Below are 17,566 nucleotides of genomic sequence, written 5' to 3' on the forward strand. Positions count from 1 at the left end.
ACAAAGGCTATACAGCTTTCCAGGTGAGGGACAGTGAGCTTGTGGTGCTGAAGCAGAGGAGGCTGAACTGTGACCTTTGAAGGGGAAAGAACATGTCCCTTCCCCGAGGGTCGCCGTCAGCTGGGTGGGTTTCACTTGGCTCTGTGGTATTACGTCACCTCACTTAAAGAAGGGAAAGGAGTTCTTTAACCAAGCCTTGGACTCCTGTATCTAGCGGGTTTGTTCCCACGGATGCTGTGGGATTCCAAAGCTTTTTCCACAGCAAGTGGAAACTTTAAGGGGTTTCGTATAGCCAGGTTGTGGTGGTGCATGCCTTTAATCCCAGCACTCAGGAGGCAGAGGCAGGTGGATGGATCCCTGTGAGTTTCAGGCTAGCCTGGTCTACAGCACAAGTTCCAGGATGGTGCCAAGGCTACACAGAGAAACTCTGTCTCCAAACACCAGAGAGGGGGGTGGGGGTGGGGCGGGGGGGGGGGGGGAGGAGGAAGGAAGGAGAGGCACGTGGCCTTTGAAATACTTTGGCGTTACAGGATATTGAGATGTACCCTGCAAATTTGCTCTTTCCCTGAAAGTCAAGGTGGCTCAGCCAGCATGGGAATGAGTGTTTCAGAAAAGTCTGTGGAAGAGTTTATCAGTGAAAAAAATGCTCACCACCAAAAGCAATCAGTGCACGGGGAGCAGGAGACAGGGCACAGAGGTGTGTACTGCCCTTCCAAGGTACCAGAGTTTGGTTCCCAGCACCCACATCAGGAGGATCACAGCCTCTTCTGGCTTCCTCAGGTACCTGCACACATGTGCAGTTTAAAAATAAATGAATCAGGGCCTGGAGAGAGTGTTCCGCAGTTTAAAGCACTGTCTGCTCTTCTAGGGGATCCTCACTTGACTCCCAGCACCCTCATGGTGGCTCACAACCATCTGTAACTGCAGTCTCAAGGGACCCAACACCATCTGTGACCTTCCTGGACATCAGGCTTGTACATGATGCACTGCTGTACACGCACACAAAACACCCAGGCACATAAAGTAAATAGGGTACAATGAGCTGGAGAGATGGCAGGCAGAGAGAGGGGAGGCGGAGAGGACAGAGAAGAGAAGGGAGGGCTGGAGAGATGGCTCAGTGGTTAAGAGCAGTATCTGCTCTTCCAGAGGTCCTGAGTTCAATTCCCAGCAACCACGTGGTGGCTCACAACCATCTATACTGCAATCTGATGCTCTCTTCTGGCCTGCAGGTAGAGTACTCATATACATAGAGATAATTTTTTTTTAAAAATAGGATCTAATGGACCCTTTTAATCCCAGGATTTGGGAGGCACGAGCAGGTGGATCTCTGTGAGTTCAGGGCACTCTACAAAGCTAGTCCAGGACAGCCAGTGCTACACAGAGAAACCCTGTCTCAAAAAAAAAAAAACCCAAACAAACAAACAAACTACAAGATGAGGGCAGCATGGAAAATCCAGTGTGGCCTTTGAAACTGAAGTGGGGCCTGTTACTCACCTGTTTGGTACCTTCCCATCTCTCCACCTTACAGCATTCAGGAGCTCTCAGCCTATCTGCATCCCAGCACTTTGCCTCCTTTATCTCTGGGGTTCCAGCCACAACAGACTCCTTCCTTTTCCCGCCTTACCTCTTCCGTTTTCCCTGCCTTTGTGCTGTGGGTCGGTGTGCCTGGATGGACCTTCTTTTCATTAGCAAACACCAGGGTCACCTGAAGGACCAGCTTCTACAGCTCTCTAACAGCTGTGGTCGCCCTGCTCCACCCCAGCCTCTCACACCTTCGTGTTACACCCTTCTGTTTAGAGTGAAGAACTCTAATCATTGTGAGTTTCACAGGGCAGAGGCCCAGTCTTTCACCTCTCTAGCCCCAGGCTGGCACAGAGCCAAGTGCCTCTACTTGTGTCCAGAAGACCATATAACCATTGCCCTATGATGTGGAGTCAATGATAGGAACATTACCTAATTAATCTAATGAGATGCTCCTGTTCTGGGGGTCTTTGGAAGCTTTGAAAGGTGGAAGCAAAAACCCCTCAGCCACTGTCACTGCAGAACTCAGGTGGGCAATTCGGTATAGGCAGGAACCCATGTGGCAGATACAGAGGTGTAACGGCTCCTCATTGGATAACAGTGGTAATTGTTTGTGTCCCCAAGGAGAAGATTTGTGTGGTGCTGGGGCTCTGGGACTCGGCTGTGGATCAGCTGTCTCCTTAGCTTGTAACCTTGGGCAAGTCATCTCACGTCCCCACCCCACGTGAGCCTCAGATAGAGCTTCGAAAGAGAGGTGACATCCCCCCACCCCTGTCTTCCCAAGCTCTCGGAGCTTGAGTCTGTTGACATCTCAGAGCCTTGGCCAGGGTTCCAGATGGAAATACCAATGACTGCTTGTTCAGAGAGCCAGGCGTTCATGTGGCTTTGCTGGGACAGAGACCAGAAAAAGAGACAGCACATGGCCCTGTGGATAAAGGTACTTGCTGCATGAAGGAGAGAACAAAGTCCTCTGACCTCTGCACCCACACACACATAACACACACACACACACACACAGAGAGAGAGAGAGAGAGAGAGAGAGAGAGAGAGAGAGAGAGAGAGGGCGCACACATACATGCATACACACTAATAATAACTTTTTAAAAACTTAAAATTCTTCTTTTCATATTGTATATCTGTCCCAACATCCCACGTCTGAAATGATCGCCAGACCTACTCTTCCCTCAGCAGAAAGCGGAGGAAAGGGTTGCAGCCTGCTTGCCCAGGTGCATGTAATTGCCCGACCGTATGTAATGTTTCACCAGCAATAAAAATCCAGCAGGGAATGAGTGCTGCTAAAATTAGATTGTTTGTCCTTTGACAAGATCTCCCTAGTTGGGAAAAAAAAATGTGTTTATCTAGCAGGCAGGGCCTCTTTGCTGAGATCAAGATTAACTGCCCTGGTTAATGGGACGTGAGACTGTGCTTTAAAGAGCTCCCCTCTCTCTTTGCAATGCTGAGCCTCAGTCTCCAGTAGGCGCTGTGCCTTTGGGTGGAGGTGGTTCCCCCTCTTTTACTAGTTGGATACAAGTCGCCTACTCGCCTATACCCCGGCTTGCTACACCTGGGAGTCAGACGGATGGATAGATGGATGGATCCTGGGTACAGTGGCAGATTTGCATTCAATTTGCCTTTCTTTGTGTCTTTAGGTGTCAAGTTAGCTAACGTTTAAGCTGAAGGGAAAACTCTAAGATCAGTGTGATCACAGTAGGTGTGTGTGTGTTTGCTGAGCCCTCTGTGGTTGGTGTCTGTGTTTCACTCCTTATTCATGCAAAGAAACGTTTAATATACACGTAGAAGTGGGATGAGCTAGGGATGTGGATTTGAACAAAATAACAGACCCTGCATTCAAGGAGTGTGCCGTCTCCTCAGAGGAGGGCATTAAAAGGCAGTTATGCAAATAACTGCTTAGCGATAGCTGGGATCGTTTTTTATCTTAGTTTTCATTAATATATAATTCATGTACCATAAAGCACACCATTTTAATGTGTACAATTCAGTGGATTTTCACAGATTGGGTTGTTTTTTGTTTTGTTTTTTTTTTTAATCATATTGCTGGGTGAAAAGTCCATTCTGTTCTGCCTCATTGGCACAACCACAAACACTTGGTTTGATTGACTAGATGAACAGATTTGTGTGTGTCTGTGTGCATGTGTGGCTGCATGCATGTGCTTGTGTGTGTTGTGTGTGTGCATATGTATATAGTGTGTGTATGTGTGTATTTGTGTGTATAGGTGTGTATGTAGTCTAGGTATGTGTAGTATGTGTGTAATGTGTTGTGTCTATATAGTGTGTCTGTGTGTACATATGTAGTGCATGTGCATGTGTGTACTATGTTTGTATGCTTAGTGTGTGTATGTAGTGTGTCTATGTGTGCATGCTTAGGTGCGTGTGTGTGTAGTGTGTACGTGTAGGTGCGTGCAGTGTGTATATGTAGTATGTGTATTTTGTATGTGTAGGTGTGTATATGTGTATATGTAGTGTGAGTGTCTAAGTGTGTAGGTATGTGTAGTGTCTGTATAAGTGGTGTGTATGTGTAGGTGTATAGGTGTGTGTAGTGTGTGTGTGTGTGTGGGTGTGTGTGGGTGTGTATGTGAGCTCCATATTATTAGACTTGAAATACAAAGATTTTAATTTTTCAGAAACTAGCCGATGATCTAATGGGCCCGTGCAGGATCAAAAACAATCAGGATCAGCACTAGGCTCTGCCTAATGGCACTGCTACCCTTTGAAAATGAGGAATTCCACCTTCCCAGTCCCTATGGGGGTTTATGGGAGGTGCCCGGGTGGCATGAGGCACAGATGCTTTATGCTCGAACAGCGCCTGGCTAGTGGCTGTGCTCGCAGGGACTCTCTGGTTGGTAGACTTTAAGTCTTCTATGCCCTGGGGTCCCGCCTCCACTACAGCACACCGAGTTGAACAGCCTTCGAGCCTCACCAAGTAAATGAGTGTCACTCGCAGAGTCTTGCAGGAAACCTCTGAAGACATCAGTGCCGAAGGTGAAACCGGACACTGTTTACACTTTACCACCACCGCAGCTGCGAGGCCTTTGTCCACCCTCCATCTTTTCCTGCTTCCTCCCTCAAAGCTTGCCTGCTTTCCCCACTCCATAGCTGTTTTGCCCACAGTGTGCTGAGGACTTGTCAGTTCTGTTTACATGACATCGGCGGGGACACCTGCTTGCATAATTGCTGACATTCAGAAGCGTGTCATGAATTCATCTGACAGCTGAGTTTATTCTCCAGTTCCCTTCTGCTTCAGAGATTCCCAGGAGTTGGGGTTCATTAAGCTTCGAGTGCTTTCTCCCCGCCCCACAAGATCCTAGACTGAGTCGGCAGCTGAGGTTTCCGTGGGCTATAGAAACAGAGCCTCAGAGAATACCTGCCCCCCACCCTCACCCCGCCGACTCCCCAAAATCACAAGGTAACCCTGCAGGGTTTCTGAATTCAGTGACAGAGCTGCCTTCAGCTGCTTGTGACCATCCTCTTCGTTTCAAAGGTATATGACAGATGGCGGACTTGGCCTCTACACTCGTCGCCTGAACCGGCTTCCTGATGGGATGGCTGTGGTGCGAGAGACGCTACAACGAAATACCTCCCTGGGCCTCGGAGATGCTGACAGGTAGGCCTGCGAGATGCTGGTCGTGATATTTGGGAGAGTGGATGGGCGTGCTCTTCAGCGTGGGGAAAAGCGGGGTGGCCCTGACGTTGTTCCTGCGCTGAGCTGGCACAAAAGTAGGAAAGGGCTGCTGTGCCTCCTGGGTCTGGCTTGTGTATGGTGTGAGGCATGCGTATGTGTACGTATGTATTTGGTGACGGTGCGGCCAGTGGAGCCCAGGACCTCATGAGCATCAGTTAAACTCTTTACCATTGAGCATCATCCAAGCTCTCTACTACTAAGCTACATCCTTGACTCTAGGCTGACGCCTCTGATTGCAAGAGCAGAGTTCAGGCTTGGGTGATTTTCTGGGTTTTTGGGTTTTTTGGTTGTTTGTGGGTTTTTTGTTTGTTTGTTTGTTTATTTGTTTGTTTTACTGTACCCTCTCTGCCAGCATGCCCCAGGGGCCCTACCTCACTTCCTCTCTCATTACTCAGCTTTCCAGGTATTGCCTTTTGAAAGAACCAGAAGGTCTGTAGGCAGAAAGGAATTCAGGCCACACCTGAGTAGATAGATCTTCCTAAAGTAAAGCCCCCTGCTGCCTGGAGCTAGGAGGCGAAGAAAGGGGTCTAAACTCAACTGACACAATGGCAAAAAGCTGACATTACTAAGGGTCGGTCAAGCTTTGTCACCACCACTGTTAGAGACAAAACCAACCCACCTCCACCCTACCATAAGGAAGAAGTGTTTGGCCTCCCGCTCTCTAGCACCGACTCTAAACTTAACCAATTCTCTGATCTTGGACAAGCTACGAAAGGAGGGGTCGGGACTGCGTGATTCACCAGCATGCTATATCTTTCTGGCTCTCAATTTAGAGTCAGGTACTCTGTAGCTATCATGCTGTTGGGAGAATGTTCTGGCTCACTTGACATCCTCCCACATCCTCGCTGATGAGAGGTAGCAAGAACCTGAGATTTGAGCGATTTGAAGGTGCTGAGTACTTTTAGGGTGCTTCTCTCAGGTTTTGGAAAGCCATGTGGCAAGGTAAGGTCACTTTCCTGTCCTGGCAGATGAGGGGCTGGCAAGATGACTCAGTGGTTAGAACACTTGCCATTCCTCCAGAGGAGTTTGGTTCCGAGAACCCACATTGGGCAACTCACAAACCCCCTATAACTGTAGTCTCTGGGGGATCTGGCACCCTCTTCTGGCTTCTGTGTGCATGTGCACAACACACACACACACACACACACACACACACACACACACACTGGCCCTCTTCAGAGAAGCAAGGCAGTTTTACTTTGTCAAGAGACAAATACTGAAATATCACCCAACAAAGGAAGAGGAATCCTCACATTCTTTAGGGTGAGGGCTTTCTACCTCATTACCAAGGTTTCTGCCTGGGTAGGGGAGGTGCTGAAGTCATTGTCAAGATCTCAGGATCTGTCCCAGTGTCTCCCAGCATGCAGTGCGGTCATTTACCCTGGGGAAAACATCAGAGTTCTCCCTCGAGTTAACTTTTGTGGCTGCTACTCTACAAAATTATTGGTTTGAAAAAAAAAAAATCTACACAAGGGCTAAGATAGAGCTTAGTTGGTAGAGTACTTACCGGGCATGCACAGAGTTCTAGGTTTGCTCTTCAGCATTCAAACAAACAGAAAACTAGCTGGATAGTGACACACATTTTAATCCCAGCACTTGGGAGACAGAGGCCAACCTAGATTAACATAGTGAGTTCCAGGACAGCCAGGCTGTATAGAGGAACCTTGTCTCAAAAACAAAAACAAAAACAAAAAACAAAACAGAAAGGGGGTGATGGAGGACAGGACAAAGCTTGACTATAGAAATCTCTGAGAGCTATACTTTTTATTTTTTTTATTCCTGTGGGTGTTTTGCCCACTAGCATGTGCATGCAGTACCAGCAAAGGCCAGAAGAGGGCACTAGATTCCCTTGGACTGGAATGGTGGGTTGTGAGTTATCATGAAGGTGACGGAAATCAAACCATGGTACTCCCATGGTACCCTGCAAGAGCAGCCAGTGCTCTTAAATGCTTACAAGCCATCTCTCAAACCCTGAGAGCGTCACTTTTTTTTAAAGCTTACACCCTGCAAATAAATCTTCACAGTGAACAACAGCATTGGGAGAAAATATTCAGTGCTCTCACTGGTGATGTTGTAATTTGTCAAATTATTCTGCTTGTTTTCAGCCTGTTACAGTTGGTTAGTATGCCTGTTTTCCAGCCTTATGAGGTCAGTCTTCCCTTGTAGCAGAAGCCTCTGGGATGGCTTTTTATCTAATGCTTCGGTGGAGGGCTAATGGAATTATCATGGATAACAGCTGAGCCTCTTGCTGCTTTTTCAAGACTTGGGGCGTAGGATTGGAGAGATGGAAGCTATTTGTTCCATTGTCTCATTTCAGCACCAAACGAATAGCAGTGTGTTCTGGTCCTCCCCAGGCCTGAGTGGTCTGGTGTGATCATTTAAGCACGAAATAGATAGGCAGTCAGCCAAGTTTTTAAGAAAAACTCAAAGGGTTTAAAAAAAGAGAGAGAGAAGACTTAATAATGATACATATGTCTTCCTGTTTTATATAAGTTCTAAGTTACTAGCAGGAACATATTTGTATCCTTGTGGAATGTGCTAAATTTCTTTAACCTCCATAGCTATAGTGAATAGGCCCTGGTGATGCTACAATGCTGACTAAACGGAAATAGTTGTGCTTTTATTTCTTTGTGTGTGTGTGTGTGTGTGTGTGTGTGTGTGTACACATATGTGTGTGGGTACCTGTATGTGTGTGTGTGCACATAGGGAGGCTCAAGGACGTCAGGTATTGGGCCTCAGGCCAGTAGAAGGAATCAGATATCTGCCCCTAGCACTCTCTACCTGTGTCTTTGAGGCAGAGTCTCTCCCAACCAGGGGCCTCCGTCTTTCTCAGCTGCGCAGGAAGCTAGCAAGCCCCAGAGGACTTCCAGTCTTTGCTTCCACAGGAGCCGATGTTATAGGTATTCACAGGGACGCTGCTTGACAGATGAGTGTTTGGATCCAAACTCCAATCCTCATGACTTCATAGCCAAGGGCTCACAACCACTGAGGTATCTAGCCAATCTCAATTCTTTTCTTTTATTTGTTGAGACTGGGTTTCTCACTGACAAGTGGGCTAGCCTGGTGAGCTGCAAACCCCCGGCATCCGCCTGTCTCTACCTCCCTGTGTATGCAACATGGCTTTCAGGGATCAAACTCAGGTCCTGACCCTTGGAAGACAAGCTTTTTCCTGACTGAGCTAGCTCTCCATTCCTTCGTAGATTTAGTTAAAATCCTCTCTTTATCTAATGCTTCATTGGAGGGCTGATGGAATTATGCATAACAGCTGAGCATCTTGCTGCTTTTTCAAGATTTTGGGGACTGGAAAGGACTGGAAAGATGGAAGCTGTTTGCTCCATTGTCTCGTTACAGCTAGTTGAATGTTTCACAAAGTAGGGGCTGACTGTAGGATATGAAACCATTGTAAACGACAGGGAACTATTCCTTTTTTGATATTTATATTTTAATTTTACTGCTTGTTGGCACTTACAGCTAGCATGTCAAACCCACGGGTTTACATTGTTTATGCTGAGAACCGTGTAGGCGTGAGACAGTGACTACGAAGTATCAAGGGAGTGTGCCCCAGATGGTGAATATGCAAATTGGGCCTGATTCTGCTTTCCCTGTGATTGAAAATGTGCTCTTTGAGCTATTTAAAGTGACGGGAATCCTTCTCCTACCACCTGAAAAACAAAGGTCTAAGAACTAGGGTAATTTCCAGGAAGTTTTATGTAAAGAGAAATCCCGAGTCCTAGCCTATGGTCCCACACATAAGCAGTAGACCACAAGAGATCTACTGAGGAAACGCGAAATGACTGAGACATTAGCCCCGGTTAGTTCTCAGCCAGGGAAAGATGGCACACAAGGGCAGAGCATCCTGGGTTTAGGAAAGTCAGTCACTAGCATAGGCCCTCCGGCTCAGGACCATAGCTGGTCCTAAGACTGGAACAGGATGCTGAGACTCAGACTATTTGCAGTATGGCCTGGTGTGTCATTCGGTTCATTAAGAGTCACCAATACAGGGCTAGAGAGATGGCTGAATGGTTAAGGGCACTGACTGATCTTCTAAAGGACCTGGGTTCAAATCCCAGCACCACATGGCAGCTCACAACTGTCTGTAACTCCAAGATCTAACACTCTGACATAGACATACATGCAGGCAAAACACCAACGCACACAAAATAAATGTAAATTAAAAAAAAAAAGAATCACCAACAGGAATGTGTATCTTCAGAGCCCTGGGAGATAGACACTTCATCAGTTTGAGTCTTTATGTCATCAGCCAGTTCTGAGAAATAATAAACGAAGATGATAAATTCAAAACACAAAGTCCCCTTGATCTCCTGTCACTCTTCAGGGATGTCACCCTGGATCGCAGCCCCTTCCTGCTAGTGATCAGTGACTATATCCAGCAAAGCAGAGCCAGCCAGCTGTGGAGGGAGGATTGAATAGAGCAGATGGAGGTGGCTCATTACACATAATAGGCCCCAGATAACAGAATGAAGGGTACTTTCAGAGGAGGGGGTGTGGCCTGCAGGGCTGAGAGGCTGACTGTAAGTCAGATGCTTTCTGCGTGTAGCACTGTGACTCCTGAACATGTCAGGAATTCTTGGATTCTAGCAAGTCAGGTGCTTTATAAGCAGAAAGCTTATAAAGTTGCCACTTGTGAGTCCCCTTCTTGGACACTGCAAAGGGCCCCTGTGTTCAGCGGCCTTGACAATCCTATGGATTAGCAGACAATGGGCTGGGGGCCATTACATAGATGCCCCTCCTTGCTGGCAAGTCCAGGTCCCATTGTGTGTTGACAGGATAGGAGTTGGGCTCAGTGTATACTTTAGATCAGGCTAGGCAACCAAGCAGAAAGGAGAGGGCTATTGTTGTTGTTGTTGTTTTTGCTTCTCCCTCCATATCATGGCTGAGTCTTTTCACTTTCCAGGTGGTATCTCTGTTAGTAAAGCCTTGAGACTGCTTTTTAAAAACAGACACAGAACACATGTTGGCTGTGCAGCCTGCACTTGGCCCCTGACCCTGGCCTTCGAAGCCAGCCCTGTTTCCCACTTGAACTTGGGAAGCTGTTTTAGAGGCGAGACCTGGGGTGAGAAGTTGTGTGGCCTGCTAACAAGCATTCTGCAAAACCAAGCCCAAGTCTCAACCCCAAAAGAAAACGCAAGAGCCCTTCCCCTGCCAGGCTGCGTGCTGTGACACACAGAACAAAGCAAGCAATCTGCACCCAGCAGCACACTCAGCCGCGCAGCTTAGTCCTCGGACTCCGTGCAGCTTCAGAGTAGGGACACTGAGAATTCTGACCGTAGTTTTGTGGCCTTGGTTAGAGGAAGAGTTAACTTCCAAGTCTGAAGATGCATCTTTTCAGTGGCGCAGGAAGTGCAGGGCTACCAGAGTTGGCCAAGATCCTCAAGTCATCCAAAAACCTTTCTTAGCCTTGGCTAACAACTGTATGGCTCCTGTACTAGTCGTTTTAGTTTCTCATTTTAGTTTTCTGAGACGGAGTATTGCCATGTAGCTCTGACTGGCCTGGACTCACTGTGTAGATGCTGCTGGCCCGAAGGGCACAGTTGAAAGACTTCCTCACCGGGCTGGCGAGATGGCTCAGTGGTTAGGAGCACTGCCTGCTCTTCTAGAGGTCCTAAGTTCAATTCCCAGGAATTGCATGGTGGCTCACAACCATCTATGATGTGATGTGATCTGATGCCCTCTTCTGGCTTGCCTGTGGATATGCAGGCAGAGCACTGTATACATAATAATAAATAAATAAACCTTTAAAAAAGAAAGAGTGAGCTGCTCACCTCGTGGCTGGTGGGAAGCAGAGAGGCAGGAAGCAGCTGGGATAGACTATGCCCACTTCCTCTACCTGAATCCTATCCCCTAACAGTCTGTTCGGTGTAAACAGTGTGAATGCATCAATGAAGCGAGTGCAACTGTGTCCAGTAGCCTCTCCATCCCAGCACCTGGTGCCAAGCCTCAACCAACAGAGGAGCCTTGGGGGCAGGGCAGCTTTATATTCAGACAGGAGGTTCTCTACCTAGGACATGAAAAGCCTCTCATTCTTGTCTCCCTCCCTTGCCCAATCCCCTTTCCCCACCCCCACCCCTTCCTCTCATTCTTCCTGCTTCTTATTTTGAGGGCTGAGGGGCCCCCATCACTCCCAATGGCACCCCCCCCTGTGTCCTTTTTGCCTTGCATCCTGCACTCAAGGCCTACACCCATTCTTCCCCCAACAGCCCCTTGCAGCCCAGAAGCCAGCCTGCACCCTTCCTCACGCTGCCCTCCGATCCTCTCCATGCTCCGCCCCTTTCCCTCCACTCCTGTGCGTCCAGGAACAAAGTGGGAGAGAGTGAAAGTCACTCTTTCAAAGCCCATAAAAGGGGCCTTGGAGGCAAATCTCTATTTCCGTTGTAACAGGGTGATAATTACCCCACACACACACACACACACACACTGGCCTTCCTGGAGCGCCCCCCCCTCTCCCCTCCCCGGCTGCCCCTGCCACTGGCTTCCTTTTTAAGCAAGAGGCCTTGTCTGTGGGCAGAGGCCACCTGGGTTGAGCAGGGGGCGGTGATGACAGGAAGCAAACCATCTGCACCTTAAGCCGCAGAGGAATTCTCCAGAGGGTTGTAAAGGGCTGGGAACCCACAGACTGCCAAGCGTGGAGCATAGCTTCTCACCAGCAGTGTTCCCACTTAGAAAGGAAGGGCAAAGGCGCAGTGCTCCCCCCCATCCCCACCTTAACTCCCCCCTCCCCCCACCCCCAGGAGCCACTCCACTCCCTGACACAGCTGAGCCGCTGGAGAGCAACATAGCAATGACGCCAATGTAGCCATGACCCCAAAAGACACTTTTTCGTAAGCCGAGCCCTTCCAACCGTTGTTGAAGGATGAGTTGCATGAGAGCTGGAGAGGTGACTCAGAAGTGAAGAGAACTGGCTGCTCTTACAGAGGTCCTTTCGTTCCCAGCGCCTTTGTGGTGGCTAAAGACTCTAATCTAGTTCCAGGGGATCTGATGTTTTTTTCTGGCCTCCAAAGACACTAGGCATGACGATACTACACAGACATGCTTGCAGGCGAAGGCTCATACATGTAAAAGCAATGCTTAAAAGATAATTTGAACACTTACAGTTAAGGTAGAAAGATGTCTAACAGCGTGGAAGCTGGAAGGAGGGGCCCAAGAGAAAAAAGCAAAGACTGGGAAACTTCCAAAGTCTAGGCCCTGAGACCCAATGCCCCACAGCAGAAAATAACTTCACGTGACTGAAGCCAGGGATCCTGGAAAGGCCTGGTATCAGTTAGGGTAAGGTAGGTTATGCTGTATAACAAGCAACTCCAAACCTTCTCACCCCTATCCTCCAACCGCCTTAGAAGGTTTATGTTGGTCACTGTTCTTACTGGGAACCAGGGTGCCAGAGGGACTGTTGTGCAGACTGAGAGCTAATAATTCGCCATCACGAGGAGATGGCAAGTGTGGTGAGGGACATGCCTCTTAAAGTCTCTGCCCAGGAGCGACCATGTTGATCGAAGGAGGTCATCTGGCTCCACTTGCATTCCATTTGAAGGGAAATACAGTATTACCAGGAGAACAGAGGCCATACAGTGAGAGGGTGCCTGCATCCTGTCTTAGTTAGGGTCACTAGTGTTGTGAAGACACCATGAGCAAAAGCAACGTGAGGAAGAAAGGGTTTATTTGGCTTATGATTCCCCATCACTGTTCATCTTGGAAGGAAGTCAGGACAAGATCACAAATGGGTCAGGAGCTGATGCAGAGGCCATGGAGGGGTGCTGCTTACTGGCTTGCTCCTCAGGGCTTGCTCAGCCTGCTTTCTTATGGGACCCAGGACCATCAGCCCTGGAGTGGCATCACCCACAATGGGCTGGGCCCTCCCCATCGATAACAAATTCGGACAATGCCTTACAGGCTAGCCTGCAGCCTGCTATTATGGAGGCATTTTCTTAATTGGGGCTCCCTCCTCTCTGATGACTAGTTTGTGCCAAGTTGACCTAAAGCTAGCCAGCACACACCCCCGCACACATGCATCATACACTGATTTAAGAACAAAGATCTTTCGGATGGACTGGGGAGATGGTCTGGTGAGTGGGTAGAGTAGTTCTTGCACGGGCATAAGGCTGGGTCTAGATAGCCAGTAGTCGGTAAATCCAGGCACAGTGGTGAAATCTGAGATTCCATTGCCGAGACAGGAGAATCCTGGAGCCTTTTCACACAGTCGTCTAGATTGGCATGTGCAGGAGAATTCAAGATACCCTGTCTCGGGGCTGGAGAGATGGCTCAGAGGTTAAGGGCACTGACTGCTCCTCCAGAGGACATGGTGGCTCACAACCATCTGATGCTGTCTTCTGTCCTGCAGGTGTACATACAGGCAGAGCACTGTATTCATAATAATAAATCTTTTTTAAAATTGAAAAAAAAAAAAAACAACCCAGTGGGGCTGGAGAGATGGCTCAGTGGTTAAGAGCACTGACTGCTCCTCCAGAGGTCCTGAGTTCAATTCCCAGCAACCACATGGTGGCTCACAACCATCTATAATGTGATCTGATCATACTGTATACATAATAAATAAAATATTTTTTAAAAACCAGTGAATTCTGAGACAATAAAGGGTACCTAAAGAGACTGACACTGCCTGTTAAAACAAAAACAAAAAACCAAAAAAACCAGCTGGGCATGGTGGCGCACACCTTTGATTGAGGCAGGAGCAGGCAGATCACTGTGAGTTTGAGGCCAGCCTGGTCTACAAAATGTGTCCAAGATAGCCAAGGCTATGCAGAGAAACCCTGTCTGGGCGGGTGGGGGGTGGGGGGGTGGGGATGTTGATGAGGGAGGTGGGAACAAAGAAACAAACAAACAAACAAAAAAGCCGGGCGTGGTGGCACACACCCTTAGTCCCAGCACCTGAGAGGCAGAGGCAAGCGGATCATTGTGAATTCAAGACCAGCCAGGTCTATTAAGCAGAGAAAACCTGTCTCAAAAAACAAAAAACAAACAAACAAGCAAAAAAAACAACCCTGTCTTGAATGAGGGAGAGGGGGAAGGTGAGACATAACACACGAGGCAGCATCCAGGAGCCTTGGCACACATGTGCACAAACTCACACAAATGTACATGCATACAAATTACACACATACACACAGAGAGATATGTAAAATATCCTTTATTAAACGTTACCCACGTCACCCAAGTATTGAGTAGGCCTACTTACTGCTTCATACACGTGGAATTTCTTTTTGATTTTTAATATCCTTTGTTGTGTTTGTGCAAATATGTTTATATACTTTTTTTTTTTTTTTGAGAAGGGGCCTCACATATCCTGGGCTGGCCTGGAACTCACTATGTAGTTACGAATGTCCTTGAATTCACCATCCGCCTGCTTTTGTCTCCCAGGTTCTGGGATTGCAAGCTCATGCCACCACATTTAGCCTCCCCTCTGTCATTTTAAAAAGCAACCTAGGGCTGGAGAGCTGGATCAGAGGTCAAGAGCACTGACTGCTCTTCCAGAGATCCTGAGTTCAATTCCCACAGTGGCTCACAGCCATCTATAATGTGATTTGATTCCCTCTTCTGGCCTGTAAGTGTACAGGCAGGCAGGCAGAACACTGTATCCACAATAATAAATAAATCTTTAAAAAAAAAAAAAAAGGCAACTCTGCCGCGCTGTTCTTTCCTGACAGGAAAGCTCTGGTTATAACTAGGCTGAGGTGACCCTTGTACAGGCCACTGCAGAACTATTCCTGGTTTCGGTGTGACCTCTGTCTAGGTCTGCTGCCCATCTGTGTCACCCAGACAGCTTAAGCCAAGGTTACTTTGCACATAAACACATTTTCTCAAGACTGCCTCTCCTGTCTATTCACGTCACACGGGAACGTCTGAGGCCAAGGCTCCGCATGCCCGGAGTCATCAGTGTCAGGCCGCCCATGTAGGATAATAGCTAACCCATCCCTGGCCTCCGGGGAACGAAGTGGCCTCTGTGTAGCCTTGGAGATCATGAGCTCTAAGGAACTCAGGAAAAAGGCCAGCCTATCTGTTTAATGGTAGTCTTGCCGCAGTCCACACAGTAAGCAAAGCAGGGACCAAGAAATTTGTCTCTAGCCCTGGCTCTGCTGCCACTGAATGTCTTTAACGGGTACATCCACATACCCCCCACTTCTTTACCTGTGAACAGACTGGCTGATGTGTAAAGTCTCCCGGCTTCTGCAAGCCAGTGTCCTTGAAGACAGAATTGACAAAGTAATTTCTGGAAAGAGCTCATCCCACACAGAGGGATTCTCCTCCCCTGTCCCCTGAACTCATCCTTGCTGATAAGTCTTGAGCACACATGCTTCAGTTAGGAGCCGAGTTCTTCACCGAGTTCTAGGATGGGTCTAGATATGAGCCGCGCTAGAGGGATCTTGCTGAACCCCACCCCGTGCCTGCAGCAGAGAGGGCATGTGGAGTGTCTCTCGTTACGGAGCTTCACAGTTGAGTGTGCCTCAGCAGCGGCTCTGAGGGACTTGGAGAAACAGGAAGATGAGGGTGGGTATACAAGAAAGCCTGTCTGTGGCTGAAGGTCAAAAGCAAGATCCTATAGTAGTGGTCTTTGGACCTTTCTGAAACTTTGGAATTAAAAAAAAAAAAAAGGCTGGAGAGATGGCTCAGTGGTTAAAAGCACTAGCTGCTCTGCCAGAGGACCTGGGTTCAACTCCCAGCACCCACATGGGAGCTCACGGCTATCTGTAACTACAGTTCTTGGGGATCCGGCACTGTGACACAGACATATATGCAGGAAAAACATCAGTACACATTAAAAACAAAACAAAACAAAAGCCTGTCAAGAGGCATTGTAGTAGCTTCTGTTTCAATAAGCCTAAGAGATGACGGTGGTAGGATTGGAGCCCTATTTTCACCAAGATAACAGAATCCAAGTAGCTGGTAAGATAAGCAATGCATTATTCACCACTAAGGGTGTTAGGATTGTCTTTCAGTCATTGTTCAGAGTGACACTACTTGCCCACAACCATGTGAGTGGTCAGCCCCAACTTGGAAGTATAGCACTTTCATTACACTGTAGAGCTTTATGTGGTGGACACACGACTTGGTATACCAGGTTCCCTGTGGGCAGTACACAGGGAAGACCGAGGTCTGGTGGCATCTGCCTGCAATCCCAAGGCTGAAACAGAGTGATCATGAGTTCAAGGCTAGCCTGGTCTACATAGAAGGTCTGTTCAAAAGTGGGAATAGGGCTAAGTAACTAGCTCTAGAATTTCCAACCCTTCCTCAAGGGGGAGCCCACTGAGTACTTGGCATCTCCTTAGCTTACAGATGTCACCAGCCCTGGACTACTGCCAGCCTCCTGCTGGGTACCACTTTTTTCCTTGGACATTTCAAGAAGGGCAAGCCTAGTGTAGCTCAGGCCAGGCTCTGCAGTGGCTAAGAGAATGTTGTGTCCTATACAAGGGTAACTTAGGGATGCTTTTAGCCACCAATGCAGCCTTTCCTTCAGAGTAGTTAACTCCTACATGACAAGCCAGCACCCTGTCAGCACCCTGATGATCATGCGAGCTGACCCCCTCCACCATCCGTGGGCTCTGGTGTAGACCCTTGCAGATGCTTGAGGCTTCCTGCTTTCAATCCCAGGAAGAGGAGACTGGTTCTCACTTTGATTTATCGCATTAATCCCTAGTGCTCAGTGACACAGAGTGGCCTGAGGTGAGCTCTCATAGTGTGTGGCTGAGGGAAATGAGGGATTGCACGGCTCAGTGAGCTCCGTCCCCTACTTGCCAATACTGTCACATCTCCCTGCAGCTTGCCATGAGAGTAAGGGTCACAGCCCTGCAGTTTCTTCAGTGCCAAAATAACTCTTAGGAAGAAACATTAGCTTCTACTTATTTGAGCTGTCTGGACGTGGTTCATGCATAGCCATGCAGTAGTGGAAGCCCTGGAGAACAGGAGGTACAGAAGAGTATTGTCGTTGGAGTAGGAGTCTGTTGTACCAACTTGTATTGGGGTATAGATGCACCCATTGGATTTTTTAAAAAGATTTTATTTATTATTTATACAGTGTTTTACCTGCATGTAACACCTGCAGGCCAGAAGAGGGCACCAGATCTCATTGTAGATCTGTGGTTGCTGGGAATTGAACTTAGGATCTTTGGAAGAGCAGGCAGTGCTCTTAACCTCTGAGCCATCTCTCTAGCCCCGTGGATTTCTTGTTTCCTTCTAAGATTTGGGTGCTCACAGATCCAGAGCTCGCTCATTTTCTCCTTTCCTCCACTCCCTTCTCCTTACTTCCCTCTTCATCCTTTCTCCTCCCCCTAACGGTAAGAATAACTTCCTGCCTACCTCTAAACAAGGAGGTATCTGTCC

The 17,566-nt window shown here is 48.1% G+C and overlaps 1 protein-coding gene across 13 annotated transcripts in view; it reads left to right on the top strand.

The window, feature by feature from the left end:
• Positions 1-17,566, top strand: part of NAV2 (neuron navigator 2) — a 367,465-nt gene that overhangs the window by 238,123 nt on the left and 111,776 nt on the right. For 12 of the 13 annotated variants that reach the window (XM_084772850.1, XM_084772858.1, XM_084772861.1 and 9 more), the window contains one exon: positions 5,021-5,143. The exons of the other annotated variant lie outside the window; for it this stretch is intronic. In XM_084772850.1, coding sequence (XP_084628976.1) covers positions 5,021-5,143 — 123 coding nt within the window. The remainder of the gene's footprint in view (positions 1-5,020; positions 5,144-17,566) is intronic. 13 annotated transcript variants of the gene reach the window in all.

This window comes from Acomys minous (genome assembly GCF_964271855.1).
Source record: "Acomys minous genome assembly, chromosome: 2".
Taxonomy (NCBI): Eukaryota; Metazoa; Chordata; class Mammalia; order Rodentia; family Muridae; genus Acomys; species Acomys minous.